The sequence below is a fragment of the Protobothrops mucrosquamatus genome, unplaced genomic scaffold, assembly GCF_001527695.2.
Source record: "Protobothrops mucrosquamatus isolate PMUCROS unplaced genomic scaffold, P.Mucros_1.0 scaffold3606, whole genome shotgun sequence".
NCBI lineage: Eukaryota > Metazoa > Chordata > Lepidosauria > Squamata > Viperidae > Protobothrops > Protobothrops mucrosquamatus.
This window is the reverse complement of record NW_015389569.1, coordinates 14844-32578: the sequence shown is the minus strand read 5'-3', so window position 1 is coordinate 32578 and position 17735 is coordinate 14844. Positions and strand designations below refer to the sequence as shown.

Sequence of the window (17735 nt, the reverse complement as noted above, 5' to 3'; positions counted from 1 at the left end):
GGAGCGTGTCCGCGTGGGAACGCAGTCCCGGGGCCCCCGCCCGGCCCAACCGGGTCTCCCCCCCCCCNCCCCCGCTGCCCCCCCCCCGCGGGTGGGTGTGTCGGCGCTTCATTGACACTTTTGGCCGGCTTTGGGGCGACGTCAGGGGGGGCGTGACCAATCAGCGCCCGGGAGCCGGCGCCTCCGGAGTGCCGTCCCCCTCTGGCCACGGGTCAGGTGACGCGCCCCTCGCCTATTTAGGAGGGACCCCCGCCCTCCCCCCGCCCCGCTCCCTCGCCAGCCCCGCCGGAGAGGAGGCGCCGCACGCGCTGCTGCTGCTCCTGCTGCTCTGCTCCGCTCCGGGGACGCCCCTGCCTCTTCTGCCTCTCTGCCTCCTCTTCTTCTTCCTCCTCCTCTTCTTCTTTCTCTTCTTCCTCTCTTCCTCTTCTTCTTTCTCTTCTTCTTCTTCTTCTTTCTCCTCTTCTTCTTTCTCTTCTTCCTCCTCGCCTCGCGCTGCCCGCGTTGCTCCCGCCAGCCGAGCGGAGCCTGCCGGTGCCGGAGCGCGGAGCGAGCCATGCGCGCCTGCCCCGTCCTCCCGCTGCTGCCGCTCCTGCTCAGCCTCGGGCGCATCGCCGCTGTCCGGGACGCAGCGGGCGCGGGGCCGGAGCGCCGCCCAGGTAAGGGGAGCCCCTGCGGGGGTGGGGTGGGGGGGCTCGCCCTTCGGGGAAGGGCCGCGCGTCCCGGGAGGGCGGCCGGCGGATGCGCGCCGCGGGGAAGGTCCGCCCGGCCTCGGATGCCCCGGCCCGGCCCGGCCCGGCCGGAGCAGGGACTCGGTCAGCCCCGGGGATGCCCGAGCCGGCCCAGCGAGGCACCTGGCGGGCGCGGAAGGGGCGAGGCGGCTTCCCCGGAGGAGTCTCCGCTGGATCGGAGCTTTTTCCCCCCTCGAGGGATCCTTTGGGGGTCTGGGGGGAGTGGAGATGGAAGAGGGGATTGAGGGGGCTGTCGAGAGGGGGGGGAAAGCTGTGAATCTGGCGATGCACGTGAGAACTGGAGCCAACCCGGGTTCGACGCTCGGGCGAAGGAGCGGCGCTTGGGACTCCCTCGCGTCAAAGCGCCCTGCCCGGACCTTCCTCCTCCTCCTCCCCGCCGCCCCTCCCGGGAGCCGCTTCCTTGGGGAAAGGGCAGCGGGCCTTTTCTGCAACTTGGGCGCGGAAAGCGCGAGGTTCGGTCTTGGGGTTCGCGGCCACGTGTTCCCGGGGCGCATTCCCAGCGCCGGGCGCTCCTCCTCCCCTCTCCGGACCCCCGGAGACTTTGGGCCGGTTTGCCTAAGAAGGGGGGACCTCGAAGTTGCACTCTCGCAGCTCGTCTTGGGGGTCGGGAGTCCCCGGAGGCGGCGACGGGCGGTGCGCGGGGGTCCCGAAGCCCCGGCCTGGCCGCGCTTTAGGGGGGGAGCCGCCACCCCCGAGCGGAGACTCCCCTAGTTGCGCCGAGACCCCAAGCGAGCAGCTCGTGTGATGTGACGTGAAGCGGGATGATAGGATCGCTTCTAAATATAGGGTAACTCTATCGGTGGTCTTATCGGAGTCAGGGGTTTGATGACGTTGGCGGATCTCTGCTCTCGCTTTATAAGTAATAGAGTCACGGTTTCAAATAGTTGAAGGCGTTCGCCCAGCTAAAGCGAAAAAGGGAGATGCTAGCTAGACAGACTAGAGCGTAAGGTTCTCCTGCTCCAGCAGGGGGCTGGACTAGAAGACCTCCCAGGCCCCTTCCAGCCCTATTCTATTCCATTCCATTCCATGGGTAGCAAAATTGTAGTTTACCCTGCTTTGCAGGCGGTATTAAATTGCATCGTCATAATAGCAAAACATGCGGGTGATGCCTTAGTTTTTAAATTGTCTTATGGCACAAATTCCTCTTGAATTCAATTGTCTGATCAGTAAGTTCTCCTGGTGTTTTTCTTTCCCCATTGGAGTTCATTTGTTCCTTCATTCATTCATTCATTGCAAATAATAATAATAATAATAATAATAATAATAATAATAATAATAATAATAATAATAATAATAATAATAATAATAATAATAATAATATTATTATTATTATTATTATTATTAATAATAATAAAGTTGGAAGGGACTTTGGAGGTCATCTAGTCCAACCCCCTGCTCAGGCAGGAAACCCTACACCAGTGATGGCGAACCTTTTACAGACCGAGTGCCCAAATTGCAACCCAAAACCCACTTATGCATCGTCGAGTGCCAGGTGGGTGTGGCCAATTGGGTGGGCGTGGCCCATTGGGTGGGCATGGCTGAGGTAGTAACGGCAGACTGGGTGGGACTAAAAAGTTCAATCAATCAATTTCAACTTTGCAAGATCTTTTTTTTCCCCGCGAGAAGCTGAAATTGACTGATTGAACCTTTTGTTTTTTTGCACACGGCAGCGGAGGCCTAAAGCGAAAAGGTTTTATAAAACCCAGCTGAAGGCCTAGGACTGGGGCGACGGTGTGCGTGCCCACAGAGAGGGCTCTGAGTGCCGCCTCTGGCACCCGTGCCATAGGTTCGCCACCACTGCCCTACACCATTTCAGACATCCTCAGAAGTGGACAGCTATTGACAAATGCCGTGTCTTATGTAAAATTCAGAATTTCTGCTATTTCTCAGTGTTTTTGCTTGCGTAGGGCTTGGTCAGTTGAACAAATTTTGCAGTTGATGGTCTGCACATCAAAACCGTGTGACACAACATGCCACGTTATAACACTGATGCCATAAACCATGGTTTAGAAGATGAAGCTGAGTTTGTGAGTTATTGAGATGAGGGTGGATTCGTTTGCCAACTGAGCCTAACACATCTTCCCTCCGGCTTTTGTTGGGCAGGCGCTGATTTAGGCTGTTGCTTCACTCTATCCGAAGCGCTGCCCAAGGCCACAAGCGTACTTAGATAAGATAAGATAGCCTTTATTGTCATTTTTTATACCGTGGGCACAATGGCACACATCAAAAATGAAATTTAGTTCATATCTCATTGTTGAATCCTTCTGTTGACCTCCATATTCTTGGGGTTTAGAGAGAACTTTGGAGAAGTCCTTTCCAGAAAAAGTTGTCTCTTTGATGTGCGCCGAGTCTAGGCTGTTCAACAGGTTTTATGACTACAAGGGGTAGGAGAGCCACAGACGATAATCCAGGTGCCACTATAGGTAGTGTAATAAGCCTTAATTGCAGCTGTATATTGCTATTTCAGCTTCTGTTATCTATTTGCAAATTAAGCTGAGGTTTTTGTAAGGTTGCTGCCACACAGCGGCAAGTATAGACCTGTCTCACCTCTGCTCCTCTGAGGTGATGCTTCTCATGATGCTTCTCGGGCTCAAAGCCACAAAAAGGCCCCGTTTGACTTTTGCTCAAAAGGAGGAGAACTGGCATCGATCAGAAGCAAGTCTGCCTATACCAGGGGTGGGCAACCTTGGCCCCTTTATGGCTTGTGGACTTCAACTCCCAGAATTCCTGAGCCAGCCTGGCTCAGCTTGGAAACTTCTCCCTTTCCCCTCAGCGTGGCTGGCTCAGGAATTCTGGGAGTTGAAGTCCACCAGTCATATAAAAGAGCCAAGGTTGCCCACCCCTGCCCAAATGCCTGAATTTTGATCACGTGACTGTGAGGAAAAAATATTTAAATATTTAAACCAGGGGTCTTCAAACGTGGCCCTTTTATGACTGGTGGACTTCAACTCCCAGAATTCCTCAGCCAGCCATGCTGAGGAGAAGGGAGAGGTTTCCAAGCCGAGCCATGCTGGCTCAGGAATTCTGGGAGTCGAAGTCCACCAGTCATAAAAGAGCCAAGGGGGCCTACCCCTGGCCTAGGCCTAGCATTCCTAATATAATTAATAATATAATATTACTGAGTAGAAGTAGCCCTCAACTTACAGCGGTTCACGTGATGACCTGTGGTCACGTGATTTACATTCAGATGCTTGACAACTGACTCACGTTTATGACGGTCGCAGCGTCCCTGGGGTCATGTGATCCCCTTTTGCAACCTTCTGACGAGCAGAATCAATGGGAGGCCAGATTCACTTAATAGCCATGTTACTAATTTAACAACTGCAATGATTCCCTTAACGACTGTGGCGAGAAAAGTCGTAACATGGGACAAAACTCAAATTTCTCACTTAGCAACCTAAATTTTGGGCTCAACTGTGGTTGTAAGTTGAGGACTGCCTGTATATAATATAATGATATAATATTATTGAGCATAATCAATACAAGTAATCCTCAACTTACAACAGTTTGTTTAGTGCACACTCTGCCTCCCTTCTGCAGGTGTTGTGGCCTGTGGTATTCCAGGACACAATTGTACAAAGTCTGCATGCAATTAGCCAGTGTGTATTTGGCAGCATGCTAAGGATGCCCACAGTGTCTGACTTGTACGCACTTGGAACAAGCAGGTCATCGGCTGAATCCTCATTGGATGTATATAATAATGATAATGATAATGATAATGATAATGATAATGATAATGATAATGATAATGATAATAATAAAGTTGGAAGGGACCTTGGAGGTCTTCTAGTCCAACCCCCTGCTCAGGCAGGAAACCCTATACCGTTTCAGACAAATGGCTGTCCAGTCTCTTCTTACAAACTTCCAGTGTTGGAGCATTCACTGCTTCTGGAGGCAGGTGGTTCCACTGGTTAATTGTTCTAACTGTCAGGAAGTTTCTCCTTAGTTTCAGGTTGCTTCTCTCCTTGATGAGTTTCCATCTGTTGCTTCTTGTCCTGCCTTCAGGCGCTTCCTTAAATATCTAGCCTACCCTCTGATGTGCTAAATTTAGTTGGGGTGAATTCCCCATTATATTAGCTTCTGTTTCCAAATATTGGGCAACTGCAGCAAATGGCTTGATTGAATCACCCAAAAAATGGGTTGCATAAATGCTGTCATGCAACACACTTTGAAAAAAAGCTTTGATTGGGCAATCTCAGCTCCACCTGGACTTTTTAATTTCTTCTGACACCCCTTTTTGGGGACCTCAGCACACCTCTCAAGGTGAAATTGCCCCTTCCCCCAAATATTGTATTTCCCCTGAAACCTTGTGCCCTCTCAAGCTACAGAACCAGTGAAGTTACAACAGTCTAAACCAGTGTTTCTCAACCTTGACAATTTTAAGGCATGTGGACTTCAACTCCCAGAATTCCACAGCCAGCAATGCTGGCTGTGGAATTCTGGGAGTTGAAGTCCACATGCCTTAAAATTGTCAAGGTTGAGAAACACTGGGACTCTAAACATTCCCCCCCTCCCCACCCAGAAGCCTTCAAGGTTACTGGGGGAAAAACAGCAAGAGAACTTCCACAGAATAGTAAGTCCTCAACTTACTATTTGTTTAGTGGCCGTTCAAAATTAGAACAGCACTGAAAATGTGACTAACAACCAGTCCCCGTACTTATGTGCCAGCGCCGTAGGGATACCGGTGTACTAGTTTTAAACCCGTGAATTGTCGGTCGAACACAAATACTCCCAACGTTGTAGGGTCTCAGTACACTAGTGGTAAACACTGGAAGGGTCGGCCAAAGGCTGTTTGTTCCAGGTGCTGACACCCTAGGCGAATTGTTGACGTCACTAAACAAATTGTTTAGGTTATCCGGTCGGGTAGGCAACCTTGGCTCTTTTATGACTGGTGGACTTCAACTCCCAGAATTCCTGAGCCAGCCATGCTGAAGGGAAAGGGAGAGGTTTCCATGCTGAGCCATGCTGGCTCAGGAATTCTGGGAGTTGAAGTCCACGAGTCATGAGGGGGCCATAGTTCCTCCATGCTGGCTCAGGAATTCTGGGAGTTGAAGTCCACCAGTCATAAAAGAGCCAAGGTTGCCTACCCCTGCAATAGGCTCATAAAATTGGGCATGACTCATTGAATAACCACCTTGCTTAGCAACAGAAATTCTGGTCCCAGTTGTGGTTGAAAGTCAAGGACCGCCTGTATTGAAAACCCCTCCTACCAACACCTCTTTTGATCACTGACATGCACTTCTGAGCTGCTTGTGGTGTCACAATTATAGCACAAGGGCGCTGGGTCAGTCCAGACTAACTACTGCTTCGTGTGCATGCTCAACTCCACCCTGTTCCCATTTTGCAACTTGCAAGCCTAGGAGAACAAAAACAGCAACTGTGAGAGGGACCTTGGAGTCCTTGTGGACGATCACTTGACTGTCAGCCAGCCGTGTGCAGCAGCAACCCAAAAAGATAACACAATCCTGGGTTGTATAAACAGAGGCATAGAATCAAGATCACGCGGAGTATTAGTACCGCTTTATAAAACCCTAGTGAGGCCACACCTGGAACACTGCAGCCAGTTCTGGTCACCATATCACAAAAAAAGATGTTGAGACTTTGGAAAAAGTGCAGAGAAGAGCTACTAAGATGATCCAAGGCCTGGAGACCAAAACATACGAAGAACGGCTGCGGGACTGGGGTCTGGCTCGTCTAAAGAAAAGAAGAAACAGGGGAGACATGATAGCAGGGTTCCGGTATCTGGGGGCTGCCACAAGGAAGAGGAGGGGGGTCACATTATTCACCAAAGCACCAGAGGGAAGAACAAGAAACAATGGTTGGAAACTCATCAAAGAGAAAAGCAACCTGGAATTAAGGAGAAACTTTCTAACAGTGAGGACAATTAACCAGTGGAACAGCTTGCCACCAGAAATCGTGGGCGCTCCATCACTGGAGATTTTTAAGAAGAGACTTCCAGTGTTTCTCAACCTTGACAATTTTAAGGCATGTGGACTTCAACTCCCAGAATTCCACAGCCAGCATTGCTGGCTGTGGAATTCTGGGAGTTGAAGTCCACATGCCTTAAAATTGTCAAGGTTGAAAAACACTGGACTAGACAATCACCTGTCTCAGATGGTATAGGTTCTCCTGCTTGAGCAGGGGGCTGGACTAGAAGATCTCCAAGGTCCCTTCCAGCTCTATTCTGATTGATTGAGAGTTCAGCTGCTGCCAAGAAGGTGTGGAGAATCTTTCCAGCAGTTTTGAAAACAAACTGACTTTGCACAGCAGATGTTCAAAGAGCAGGAGAAATTTGGTGGAATAAGCTGTGTCCTACTTTACCTGGACTAGGATAGGTCCAAATTCTTCCTCCTGTTCAGCCAGCCTGGGTGCTTGGTGGCCCATTCTCAACCTAGGATACTTGGCTAGTTAAAGGAGGATAAAAATGGAAGAAAGGGCAGGTTTAAAAAAAGATAAAGGAGGTTGTTGACGACCATAGGGGGTGGTTCTCATCTCTGTGTCGAGATGAGGCAGTGCTGTCCGAAGACGTTTTAGGGGGTTGGACTAGAAGACCTCCAAGGTCCCTTCCGACTCTGTTATTCTATGTTCTATGTTTCTGTGGTCATGTGGCCAGCATGACATCACACTGTTACCAGTACTTCCTACCAAAGTGGTACCTATTTAATAACAACAACAACAACAACAACAACAACAACAACAACAACAACAATAATAATAATAATAATAATAATAATAATAAAGTTGGAAAGGACCATGGAGGTCATCTAGTCCACCCCCCTGCTCAGGCAGGAAACCCTATACCATTTCAGACAAATGGCTGTCCAGTCTCTTCTTAAAAACTTCCAGTGTTGGAGCATTCACCGCTTCTGGAGGCAGGTTGTTCCACTGGTTAATTGTTCTCACTGTCAGGAAGTTTCTCCTTAGTTCTAGGTTGCTTCTCTCCTTGACTGGTTTCCATCTTCTTGGTTCCATTATATCAGAGGTGGGGAACCTTGGCTCTTTTATGACTTGTGGCTCAGGAATTCTGGGAGTTGAAGTCCACAAGTCATAAAAGAGCCAAGGTTCCCCAGCCCTGCACTAGATGGACCTTCTTAAGAAAGGGGACCCATACTGCCTCTTTCACCCTTGATGGTCGGGTAGATATAACTGAGAAAAGGCCATCCTCCAAATCAACTGGCCCTGTTGATTGGGTTTTCTGTGGAAACGTAATACCCAGAAGCTTTACAGTTGTAAAAATAGCTTAGCATGATAAAGAGATACACAATATTGATTGACCTCTTTGAGGTCTCCATTGTCTCAGGATTTATTATTTGGTTGCAATCATTCCTTGGTGGCTTGAGTTCTAGCTATGGGTTGCGCAACTGACTCATAGGCCAGTTCCCATGAGAGCATTTAATAGTTTGAAAAGCTGCCAGATACGTATTGAATCAGCTTGTGGAGATGGGGAAGTCCTGGTAGACATTCTTCAGACCTAAGTAGATGACATGTGGAAAGATCTTTTTCAGATGCTAAAACCTTTCTGCTTTCTCAGTGAATGCACACGGGAAAGGGGCCAGGTTATACCAGCAATTGATGATAGCTGTTGAAGATGAAGTCAGCTTTTGTGAAGTATGTGATGTGATATTCTCCTGCGAATGTGGATTTCAGTTTCCACTTCTGAAGGCTGAAGTCCAACACATTTCAGGGGCACCAAGTAGGAAGGCAGATTCTGTACAGGTAGCCCTTGATTTACAACATTTAGTGACCGTTCAAAGTTACAAAGGCACTGAAAAAAAGTGACGTATGACTGTTTTTACATTAACAATAATAATAATAATAGTAGTAGTAGTAGTAGTAGTAAGTGCCACCTATGCAAAGACGCTGAAGAAACAGTGGACCACCTGGTAAGCTGCTGCAAGAAGATCGCACAGACTGACTACAAGCAGCGGCATGACAAAGTAGCAACAATGGTGCATTGGAAGATCTGCAAGAAATATCATTTGCCTGCAAGCAAGAACTGGTGGGATCATAAAATAGAGAAAGTCATAGAAAATGATCAAGTTAAACTGCTCTGGGACTTCAGAATTCAAACAGACAAGTACCTGCAACATAACACCCCGGACTTAACAATTGTCGATAACAAGAAAGTCAAAAAAGTCTGGATAGTGGACGTGGCAGTGCCTGGAGACAGCAGAATAGACGAGAAAGAAGTGGAGAAGATAACAAAATATAAAGACCTACAAATAGAAATAGAAAGACTGTGGCAAAGGCAAGCAAGGGTGGTACCAATAGTAATAGGCGCCTTGGGTGCAATCCCAAAACAACTGGAGCCCCACTTGGACACCATCATCGGCATTGACAAATTCGCCATCAGTCAATTGCAAAAGGCGGCCTTACTAGGAACTGCTTCCATCCTGCGACGAGATCTGTAATACCATCAAACATCCACATCTGCCTATCCCAGGTCCTTGGGAAGGACTCGATAGGTAGACAAAAATGCCAAATCCAGTCTGAACATCTGGCTGACTGTGCGATGATTCATAATAATAATAATAAAGTTGGAAGGGACATAATAATAATAATAATAAAAATAATAATAATAATAATAATAATAATAATAATAATAATATAATAATAATAATAATAATAATAATAATAATAATAATAATAATAATAAATAAATAAAAAAAAAATAATAAAGTTGAAAGGGACCTTGGAGGTCATCGAGTCCAACCCCCTGCTCAGGCAGGAAACCCTACACCATTTCGGACAGATGGCTGTCCAGTCTCTTCTTAGAAACTTCCAGTGTTGGAGCATTCACCGCTTCTGGAGGCAGGTGGTTCCACTGGTTAATTGTTCTAACTGTCAGGAAGTTTCTCCTTAGTTCTAGGTTGCTTCTCTCTTTGGTCAGTTTCCATCCGTTGCTTCTTGTCCTGCCTTCATTTATGGACCATTGCAGCACCCCCATTCTCACGTGATCGAAATTCAGACGCTTGGAAACTGGCTGCAATTTATTTATTGCAGACAAGGATTACCCGTATTTGTTCAGCTTATTTGGTCAACCTCACTTACAGATGAATGATCTTAAATTCTGCATATTTTATTCCAGATGATAGCGTTTCTCAAGTGCAAAAGCTGAGAGAAGAACCATCTAAAGTCCGGGATCTACAAGTGAAGTTCATTGTTCGTACCACTCCAGACCTGGATGATGCTGACTGCTACCTCACGGTTGGTCGAGACCATCTCCTAGATGACTGCAACTTCAACGTCTCCGCAAAGACTTTCTTTGTTATTCATGGATGGACAGTAAGTAAAAGGACTTTACTGAGCTCCTTGAAACGTGACAAGCTCCCCAATTAAAGCGGTGATCATTTACAGTGACTGATTTTTGGCAGCATTGCCATATCTAGACACCTAGATATGTACACCTGTATATAACATATCTAGTTATATACAGCTTTGAACTGCCCATCTTTTTTGATGGGATGTACTTTCTACACTGGTCATTTCTATTATTTAGAATAGACCAGGGGGTCTTCAAACTTGGCCCTTTGATGACTTGTGGACTTCAACTCCCAGAATTCCTCAGCCAGGCATGCTGACTGAGGAATTCTGGGAGTTGAAGTCCACAAGTCATAAAAGGGCCACGTTTGTAGACCCCTGATCTATGGCCTAACACCCTAATCTGCATTTTCAGCCTCTGATTTGATTTCTCTTTGGCTCTGATGTGGTCAGTCTGGCACCATATAAATCAGGGGTCTTCAAACTTGGCCCTTTTATGACTTGTGGACTTCAGCTCCCAGAATTCCTCAGCCAGGCACGCGTGCCTGGCTGAGGAATTCTGGGAGTTGAAGTCCACAAGTCAGAAAAGGGCCAAGTTTGAAGACCCCTGATTTAGACCGTGAAACTTCATTTAATTCTACCAGGCTATTGTTTGCAAGGTTCCCCCTGGATGAATTTCAGCATGGTGAGGCAGAAAGAATCGGTAATGGGTGCTCCAGAGCCATGAAAAAGTTGGAGCTTGCTGGGAATTCTCCTGAGGAAGACTGGCTGGAGAATACTAAGTGTGATGCCCTTCAAATAATCGGGAAGTATTCGATTGTTTGTTCCTGGGAAGATAATTGGGAATCGCTGAGCTGGATTGTTTTCTAGCAGACGTTTCATTACCCAGACTAGGTAATATCATCAGTGCACTCCCTAGTTAAGATAAAAAAACACCCCAGTTCACAGAGGACCAAGGACTCTTCATTTCAACCCTGAAATATAATTTTTCTCCTTTATTGAGAATTGGAATTCCACCAGTCGCTAAGTCAGTGCCTGTCCACGTTCCCTGGTAAAACGCAGCTTGAGGTTTAGGATCATTCCCAAATATTTTTCCACCTTTTGGAAAGAAAAAAAATATGGTGTAGTCGTTCCTTCCACCCCACCCAAAACAGAGGAAAATATCAGTTTATAACCCCAGACAAACTGACAGTTCAAACAAAGACAGGCAGTTAGTGACTTCTAAGGGCTGAGCTACATAATACATCCAGAAGACAGGCTTAGGATACAGGAGGACCTGGACAGACTTGAACATTGGGCGCTATCTAACAAAATGAAATTCAATGGTGAAAAAAGTAAGGTTCTACATTTAGGCAAGAAAAACCAAATGTACAGGTATAGTATAGGGGTACCTTGCTCAATAGTAGCAACTGTGAGAGGGATTTTGGAGTCCTAGTGGACAATCCCTTAAATAGGAGCCAGCCGTGTGCTGCAGCTGCCAAAAAAGCCAACACAGTGCTGGGCTGCATTAATGGGGATAGAATCAAGATCATATGAAGTATTAATACCACTTTACAATGCCTTGGTAAAGCCACACTTGGAATACTGCATCCAGTTTTGGTCACCACGATGTAAAAAAGATGTTGAGACTCTAGAAAGAGTGCAGAGAAGAGCAACAAAGATGATTAGGGGACTGCAGGCTAAAGCATATAAGGAACGGTTGCTGGAATTGGGAATGTCCAGTTTAATGAAGAGAAGGACGAGGGGGGGCATGATAGCAAGTCTTCCAATATCTCAGGGGCTGCCCCAAAGAAGAGGAAGTCAAGCTCTTCTCCAAAGCACCTGGAGGGAGAACAAGAAGCAACAGATGGAAACTAATCAAGGAGAGAAGCAACCTGGAACTAAGGAGAAAGTTAGAACAATTAACCAGTGGAACAACCTGCCTCCAGAAGCGGTGAATGCTCCAACACTGGAAGAAGAGACTGGACAGCCATTTGTCTGAAATGGTCTGGGTTTTCCTGCCTGAGCAGGGGGTTGGACTAGATGACCTCCAAGGTCCCTTCCAACTGTATTATTATTATTATTATTATTATTATTATTATTATTATTATTATTATTATTATTATTATTATTATTATTATTATTATTAATTTTATTTATTTATTTATTTATTTATTTATATATACCGCCCTATCTCCCTTACGGGACTCAGGGCAGTGAACAGGCGATAATAAAAACCATGATAAATATACACAAATTTCTGTCTAAAATCAAATTGTTGTTGTTATTGTTGTTGTTGTTGTTATCATCATCATCATCACCATCATTATTATTATTACTACTACTACTACTACTACTACTATTATTACTACTACTACTACTATTATTATTATTAAATGTGTGAACTCCTGCATCCTTCTATTAAAAAAAAAACCAAACGTATTTACTGAAGACGTCAAGCCCTGCTTACGATCTTCCTAGGACTAGATTGGGGCCACATCTTGGTTTTTCTTCCAGATGGGGGGCATGTATGAGAGATGGCTGGACACCCTGGTCTCCGCTCTGCAGGAGCGTGAGAAGGAAGCCAACGTGGTGGTGGTGAACTGGCTGGCTCTGGCCCAGCAACTCTACACCATCGCCGTCAACAATACCAGGGTGGTTGGAAAAGAACTCGCAGGCCTGCTGGACTGGTTAGAGGTAATTTCTGCAAACGTTTCACTCTGCAAGTGGCACAAGAAAGCGACAGCCCAGCCTTTCCAAGCCGATGCTTGGAAACGCCACATTTGCACACTCAAGAGTTTGTTTGAGCGGTAGGACAAAGCTGGCCGAGGGCCCAAAAGGTGAGGACAGGAAACAATTCGGGCTGATTGCATACCAGATATCTCTGGGACGCAACCTGTGTGAGAATGCACAGCAGCCTCAATCCCTTTCTGTCTGCCAATCTGGCTCAGATCTGCTTGGTTAATCCCTAATTGTTTAATGATCGTTCCTTGGCTTATCTGCTCCTTAATCGAGTGAGGTCCCTGCTGTCATTGGGAAAAGTGGGGAGTAGCAAACACATCGTTTCACAGATCTTAGATATTAGCCTCCTCCTCACTTGATCTTAGTCCAAAAGCGATAGACTCGCCTTTATTTTACGCGCATATTGATTTTGCTGATCTGAGTAGGCTAGGCAGGCCTCGTCCCTTGCAGCTGGCAGCTGTTCCTTAATCTGAATTTGCTTCTCCCCTCCCCCCCTTGTCACAGTTGATTAGCCAACTTCTGTCTTTAATTAATCTCCTCCCCATTAGACAGGCCTGGTCTTCCAAGCTGTTTTATGTACCGGTAGTTTGGCATTGGGACTGAGGCCTTCTTTAACTTTAACTATACGTACATTTAGAATTGAATGGCCTAGCTCAGGGGTAGGCCACCTGGGCTCTTTTATGACTGGTGGACTTCAACTCCCAGAATTCCTGAGCCAACATGGCTCAGCTTGGAAACCTCTCCCTTTCCCCTCAGTGTGGCTGGCTCAGGAATTCTGGGAGTTGAAGTCCACCAGTCATAAAAGGGCCAAGTTTGAAGACCCCTACCCTAGGCCTAGAGTCTAGACCAGGGGTGGGCAACCTGGGCTCTTTTATGACTCATGGACTTCAACTCCCAGAATTCCTGAGCCAGCATGGGGAACCATGGCCCCTTTATGACTTGTGAACTTCAACTCCCAGAATTCCTGAGCCAGCATGGGGGAAACTGTGGCCCCTTCATGACTCGTGGACTTCAACTCCCAGAATTCCTGAGCCAGCCTGGCTCAGCTTGGAAACCTCTCCCTTTCCCCTCAGCATGGCTGGCTCAGGAATTCTGGGAGTGGAAGTCCACCAGTCCTAAAAGAGCTAAGGTTGCCTGCCCCTGCCCTAAGCCTCTTCATGACTCGCGGACTTCAACTCCCAGAATTCCTGGGCCATCAGGGGGGAACTATATGGCCCCCTCATGACTCGTGGACTTCAACTCCCAGAATTCCTGAGCCAGCACGGTTCAGCTTGGAGACCTCTCCCTTTCCCCTCAGCACGGCTGGCTCAGGAATTCTGGGAGTTGAAGTCCACAAGTCATAAAAGAGCCAAGGTGGCTTACCCCTGGGCTAGGGGGTGGGTATGTAAGGCTGAATGCTATTGCTATTGCTATTTTTCTGGGACGAATTTTGTAGCATGAGGTTTCGTCCATTTGTTAAATAATGTGGTGGAGTCACCAGCAGCAAAAGATTTATTCCTCCTGTTCATGGTTGCAGGAGAAGAAGGACTTCCAACTCAAGAACGTCCATCTGATTGGCTACAGTCTCGGGGCCCACATTGCTGGCTACACTGGAAACTATGCCCGGGGGACTATTGGAAGAATTACAGGTAAGGGGACCACCTGGCGGCTTTCTCTTGCTTTCCCAAAACATTACAGCGGTTGGCCTCGCGTTTCTGCAACTGCTTGATGTCCCGTTTAGTGCAAAAAAAAAGGGGATTTTGTAGCCCAAGAGAATTGCCCAAATTTGGCAAGTTTGGAGACTTGCGGACTTCAACATGGCTGGGAGTCGAAGTCCACAAGTCTTCAAGTTGCCAAGTTTGACTTAGTCGACCTTGAGTAAATTGTGTGTGCAACTTCGAGTAATTAATCAAAGCCATCCCACTCGAAATAGCCTTTGGTAAACCGATCTCTGTCTAGATTGCCTTCTGCGCATGTTCTTGGGGGTAATTGCAGATCTGTGTTTGGTCAAGGCTGGGTTGTGGTTAGTGGTGGACGGGGCCAAAGTCAGAAGGCAGGCGGGCTTCTCATTTGGGTCCCTGCTTTCTCGTCTCTCTTCTGCCATGTCATCAGCTTTTTGACTTCTGGCGCTCTCGATCCTACGTTATACAGGAGAAAGATTAAGAAAAAGAGCTTTTATTGGCATTAGTGGCGGATTTTCACTCCTCGGTCCAACCTTAAACCTTAATTGCCACATGAAAAAAAAAAGACATTTTTTTGGAAGGGGTCGTCAGTGAAACCTTTCTTCCCAGCTCGGTGTGTACGTGTGTTTAAGTATGTGCGTGTGTCCCCTTTGGTCTGCGTGCACACACCCAGAACCTTAATTTGCCAAGAATATTTTTTCTCCAAACTTTGCATCTCACGGAGAATCTACGTTATAATTCTCCTTGCAGACCAGAGAGCCTGTAACCCCAAGGCTAGGAGAGAATCCCCACCCCGCTTTTGCGGGTCTCAAAATTGCTGAAATTATGCACGACAGTTTTGCCCCAAAAGTCACTTTGTCGGGGAAATGGGAGGCACAAAAGTTTCATAATTCTTTCGTGAATGAAAATCTTCTTCCATTTTTCCTCTTCTGAGATTGCCTATATGTTGGATGCAAGTTCTATTAGATAACAAATGAGAAATTTCTCTTATGAGAAATGTAGCTCCCTTCTTTGGAAAAAAACTAAGCAGATCGATGTATAGGTGGGCCATGGGCTCTGTGCAGCCCCAGAAAGCTAATTTTGGGTTCTAGGTACCCACCCACCTCCAAATTTGGAAATTAACCATGACATCCACCATAACCTAATGGTTAAGGTAGAATAAAGTTTGTCCCTGCTGCTGGTCTAGACCAGGGGTAGGCAACCTTGGCTCTTTTATATGACTTGTGGACTTCAACTCCCAGAATTCCTGAGCCAGCCACGCTGAAGGGAAAGGAAGAGGTTTCCAAGCTGAGCCAGGCTGGCTCAGGAATTCTGGGAGCTGAGGTCCACAAGTCATAAAAGAGCCAAGGTTGCCTACCCCTGATCTAGACCAGTGGTTCTCAACCTGCGGGTCAGGACCCCATTTGGGGTCGATCGACCATTTCACAGGGGACGCCAAGCAAGGCTGTCCGCCATTTTTTTTGTCCGCCATTTTTTTTGTCCACCATTTTTTTGTCCACCATTTTTCCCCCCTTTTCCGGCGGGTGCCTTACCTCCCTTGGGCTGGGCCAGCTGGTGGTCGGCCTGCTCCGTCTCTGCCGCTTGCCAGCTACGCCTCGGCTGGCGCAGGGGGCGGAACCACGCATGCGCAGCGCTCCCGGGCAGGGAAAGTCCTCGACTTACGACCGGTTGGGTAGTCCTCGACTTACGACCGGTTTAGTCCTCGACTTACGACCGGTTTAGTCCTCGACTTACGACCGGTTTAGTCCTCGACTTACGATCGGTTGGGGTCGCGGCATTAAAAAGGTTGAGAACCACTGATCTAGACTAACCATTCTTCTGATAAGGTACGAACCAGGTTCCTCTAGAACAGAGGTGGGGAAGGATGGCCCCTTTATGACTTGTGGACTTCAACTCCCAGAATTCCTGGCTCAGGAATTCTGGGAGTTGAAGTCCACAAGTCATAAAGGGGCCATCGTTCCCGACCCCTGTTCTAGAACAACGATGGCCTTCAATTATGGCGAAGGGCTAACCAGATCCCTCGGATATTCCAGGCTTGGATCCAGCCGGGCCGATGTTTGAGGGAGCCGATCCAAGCAGACGTCTGTCCCCCGATGATGCCGATTTTGTGGATGTCCTGCACACGTACACGAGAGAAACGTTGGGCATCAGCATCGGGATCCAGATGCCCGTGGGTCACATTGACATTTACCCCAATGGAGGAGACATCCAGCCAGGATGTGGGCTTACGGACATCTTGGGAACGCTGGCTTTAGGCGGTGAGTTGACTCTTCCGCTTGATCTGTGGAGTGGCTTCCGAGAGCAGGGGCTTCCTGGAGGCAGGAAGGCCGTGTTGGGCTCCTTTCCAAGGGGAAAACGGGGATTTCTTCAGAGATGGACAGCTATTTCTCTGAGGAAGGGAGTGTGACAGTTCATATCAAACAAGGGTATTAGTAAAATAATCCTTGTAGAAGTGAATACCCTGGCATAAGAGTCCGTTTGGTCTAGTGCAAGGGTAGGCCACCTTGGCCCTTTTATGACTGGTGGACTTCAACTCCCAGAATTCCTGAGCCAGCCATGCTGAGGGGAAAGGGAGAGGCTTCCAGGCTGAGCCGTGCTGGCTCAGGAATTCTGGGAATTGAAGTCCACCAGTCATGAGGGGGCCATAGTTTCCCCCATGCTGGCTGAGGAATTCTGGGAGTTGAATTCCACCAGTCATAAAAGGGCCAAGTTTGAAGACCCCTGGTTTAAATATTTAAATGTTTTTTCCTCACGGTCACGTGATCAAAATTCAGGCATTTGGGCAGGGGTAGGCCCCCTTGGCCCCCTTGATGACTTCTGGACTTCAACTCCCAGAATTCCTCAGCCAGCATGGAGGAACCATGGCCTCCTTTATGACTCGTGGACTTCAACTCCCAGAATTCCTGAGCCAGCCATGCTGAGGGGAAAGGGAGAGGTTTCCAAGCTGAGCCAGGCTGGCTCAGGAATTCTGGGAGTTGAAGTCCACGAGTCATAAAAGGGCCACGGTTGCCTACCCCTGCCCTAGACCATTTCAGGCAAATAGCTGTCTAATCTCTTGTTAAAACCTCCAGTGATGGAGTACCCACAACCTTTGAAGGCAACTTCTGTTCCACTGATGAATTGTGCTCACTGTCGGGAGATTTCTCCTTATTTCTAGATTGGTTTTCTCCTTGATTAGTTTCCATCCATTACTTCTTTTCCTACCTTCAAGAGGGTGACCCCTTTTTTCTTTGTGGCAGGCCCTTAGATATTGGAAAGATTGCTATCATGTCACCCTCTAGTCCTTATTTTCATTAAACTGGACAGGTGGAGGAGGAGGAGGAGGAGGAGGAGGAGGAGGAAG

General features: G+C 47.6%; 1 protein-coding gene across 1 annotated transcript in view; it reads left to right on the top strand.

Moving 5' to 3' along the window:
- The first annotated feature begins 553 nt into the window (after positions 1 to 553).
- Positions 554 to 17735, top strand: part of LOC107297944 (putative endothelial lipase) — a 22063-nt gene continuing 4881 nt past the window's right edge. The window contains exons 1-5 of the mRNA XM_015827309.1: positions 554 to 656; positions 9838 to 10034; positions 12507 to 12686; positions 14248 to 14359; positions 16426 to 16650. Of these exons, the coding sequence (XP_015682795.1) occupies positions 554 to 656; positions 9838 to 10034; positions 12507 to 12686; positions 14248 to 14359; positions 16426 to 16650 (817 nt within the window). The remainder of the gene's footprint in view (positions 657 to 9837; positions 10035 to 12506; positions 12687 to 14247; positions 14360 to 16425; positions 16651 to 17735) is intronic.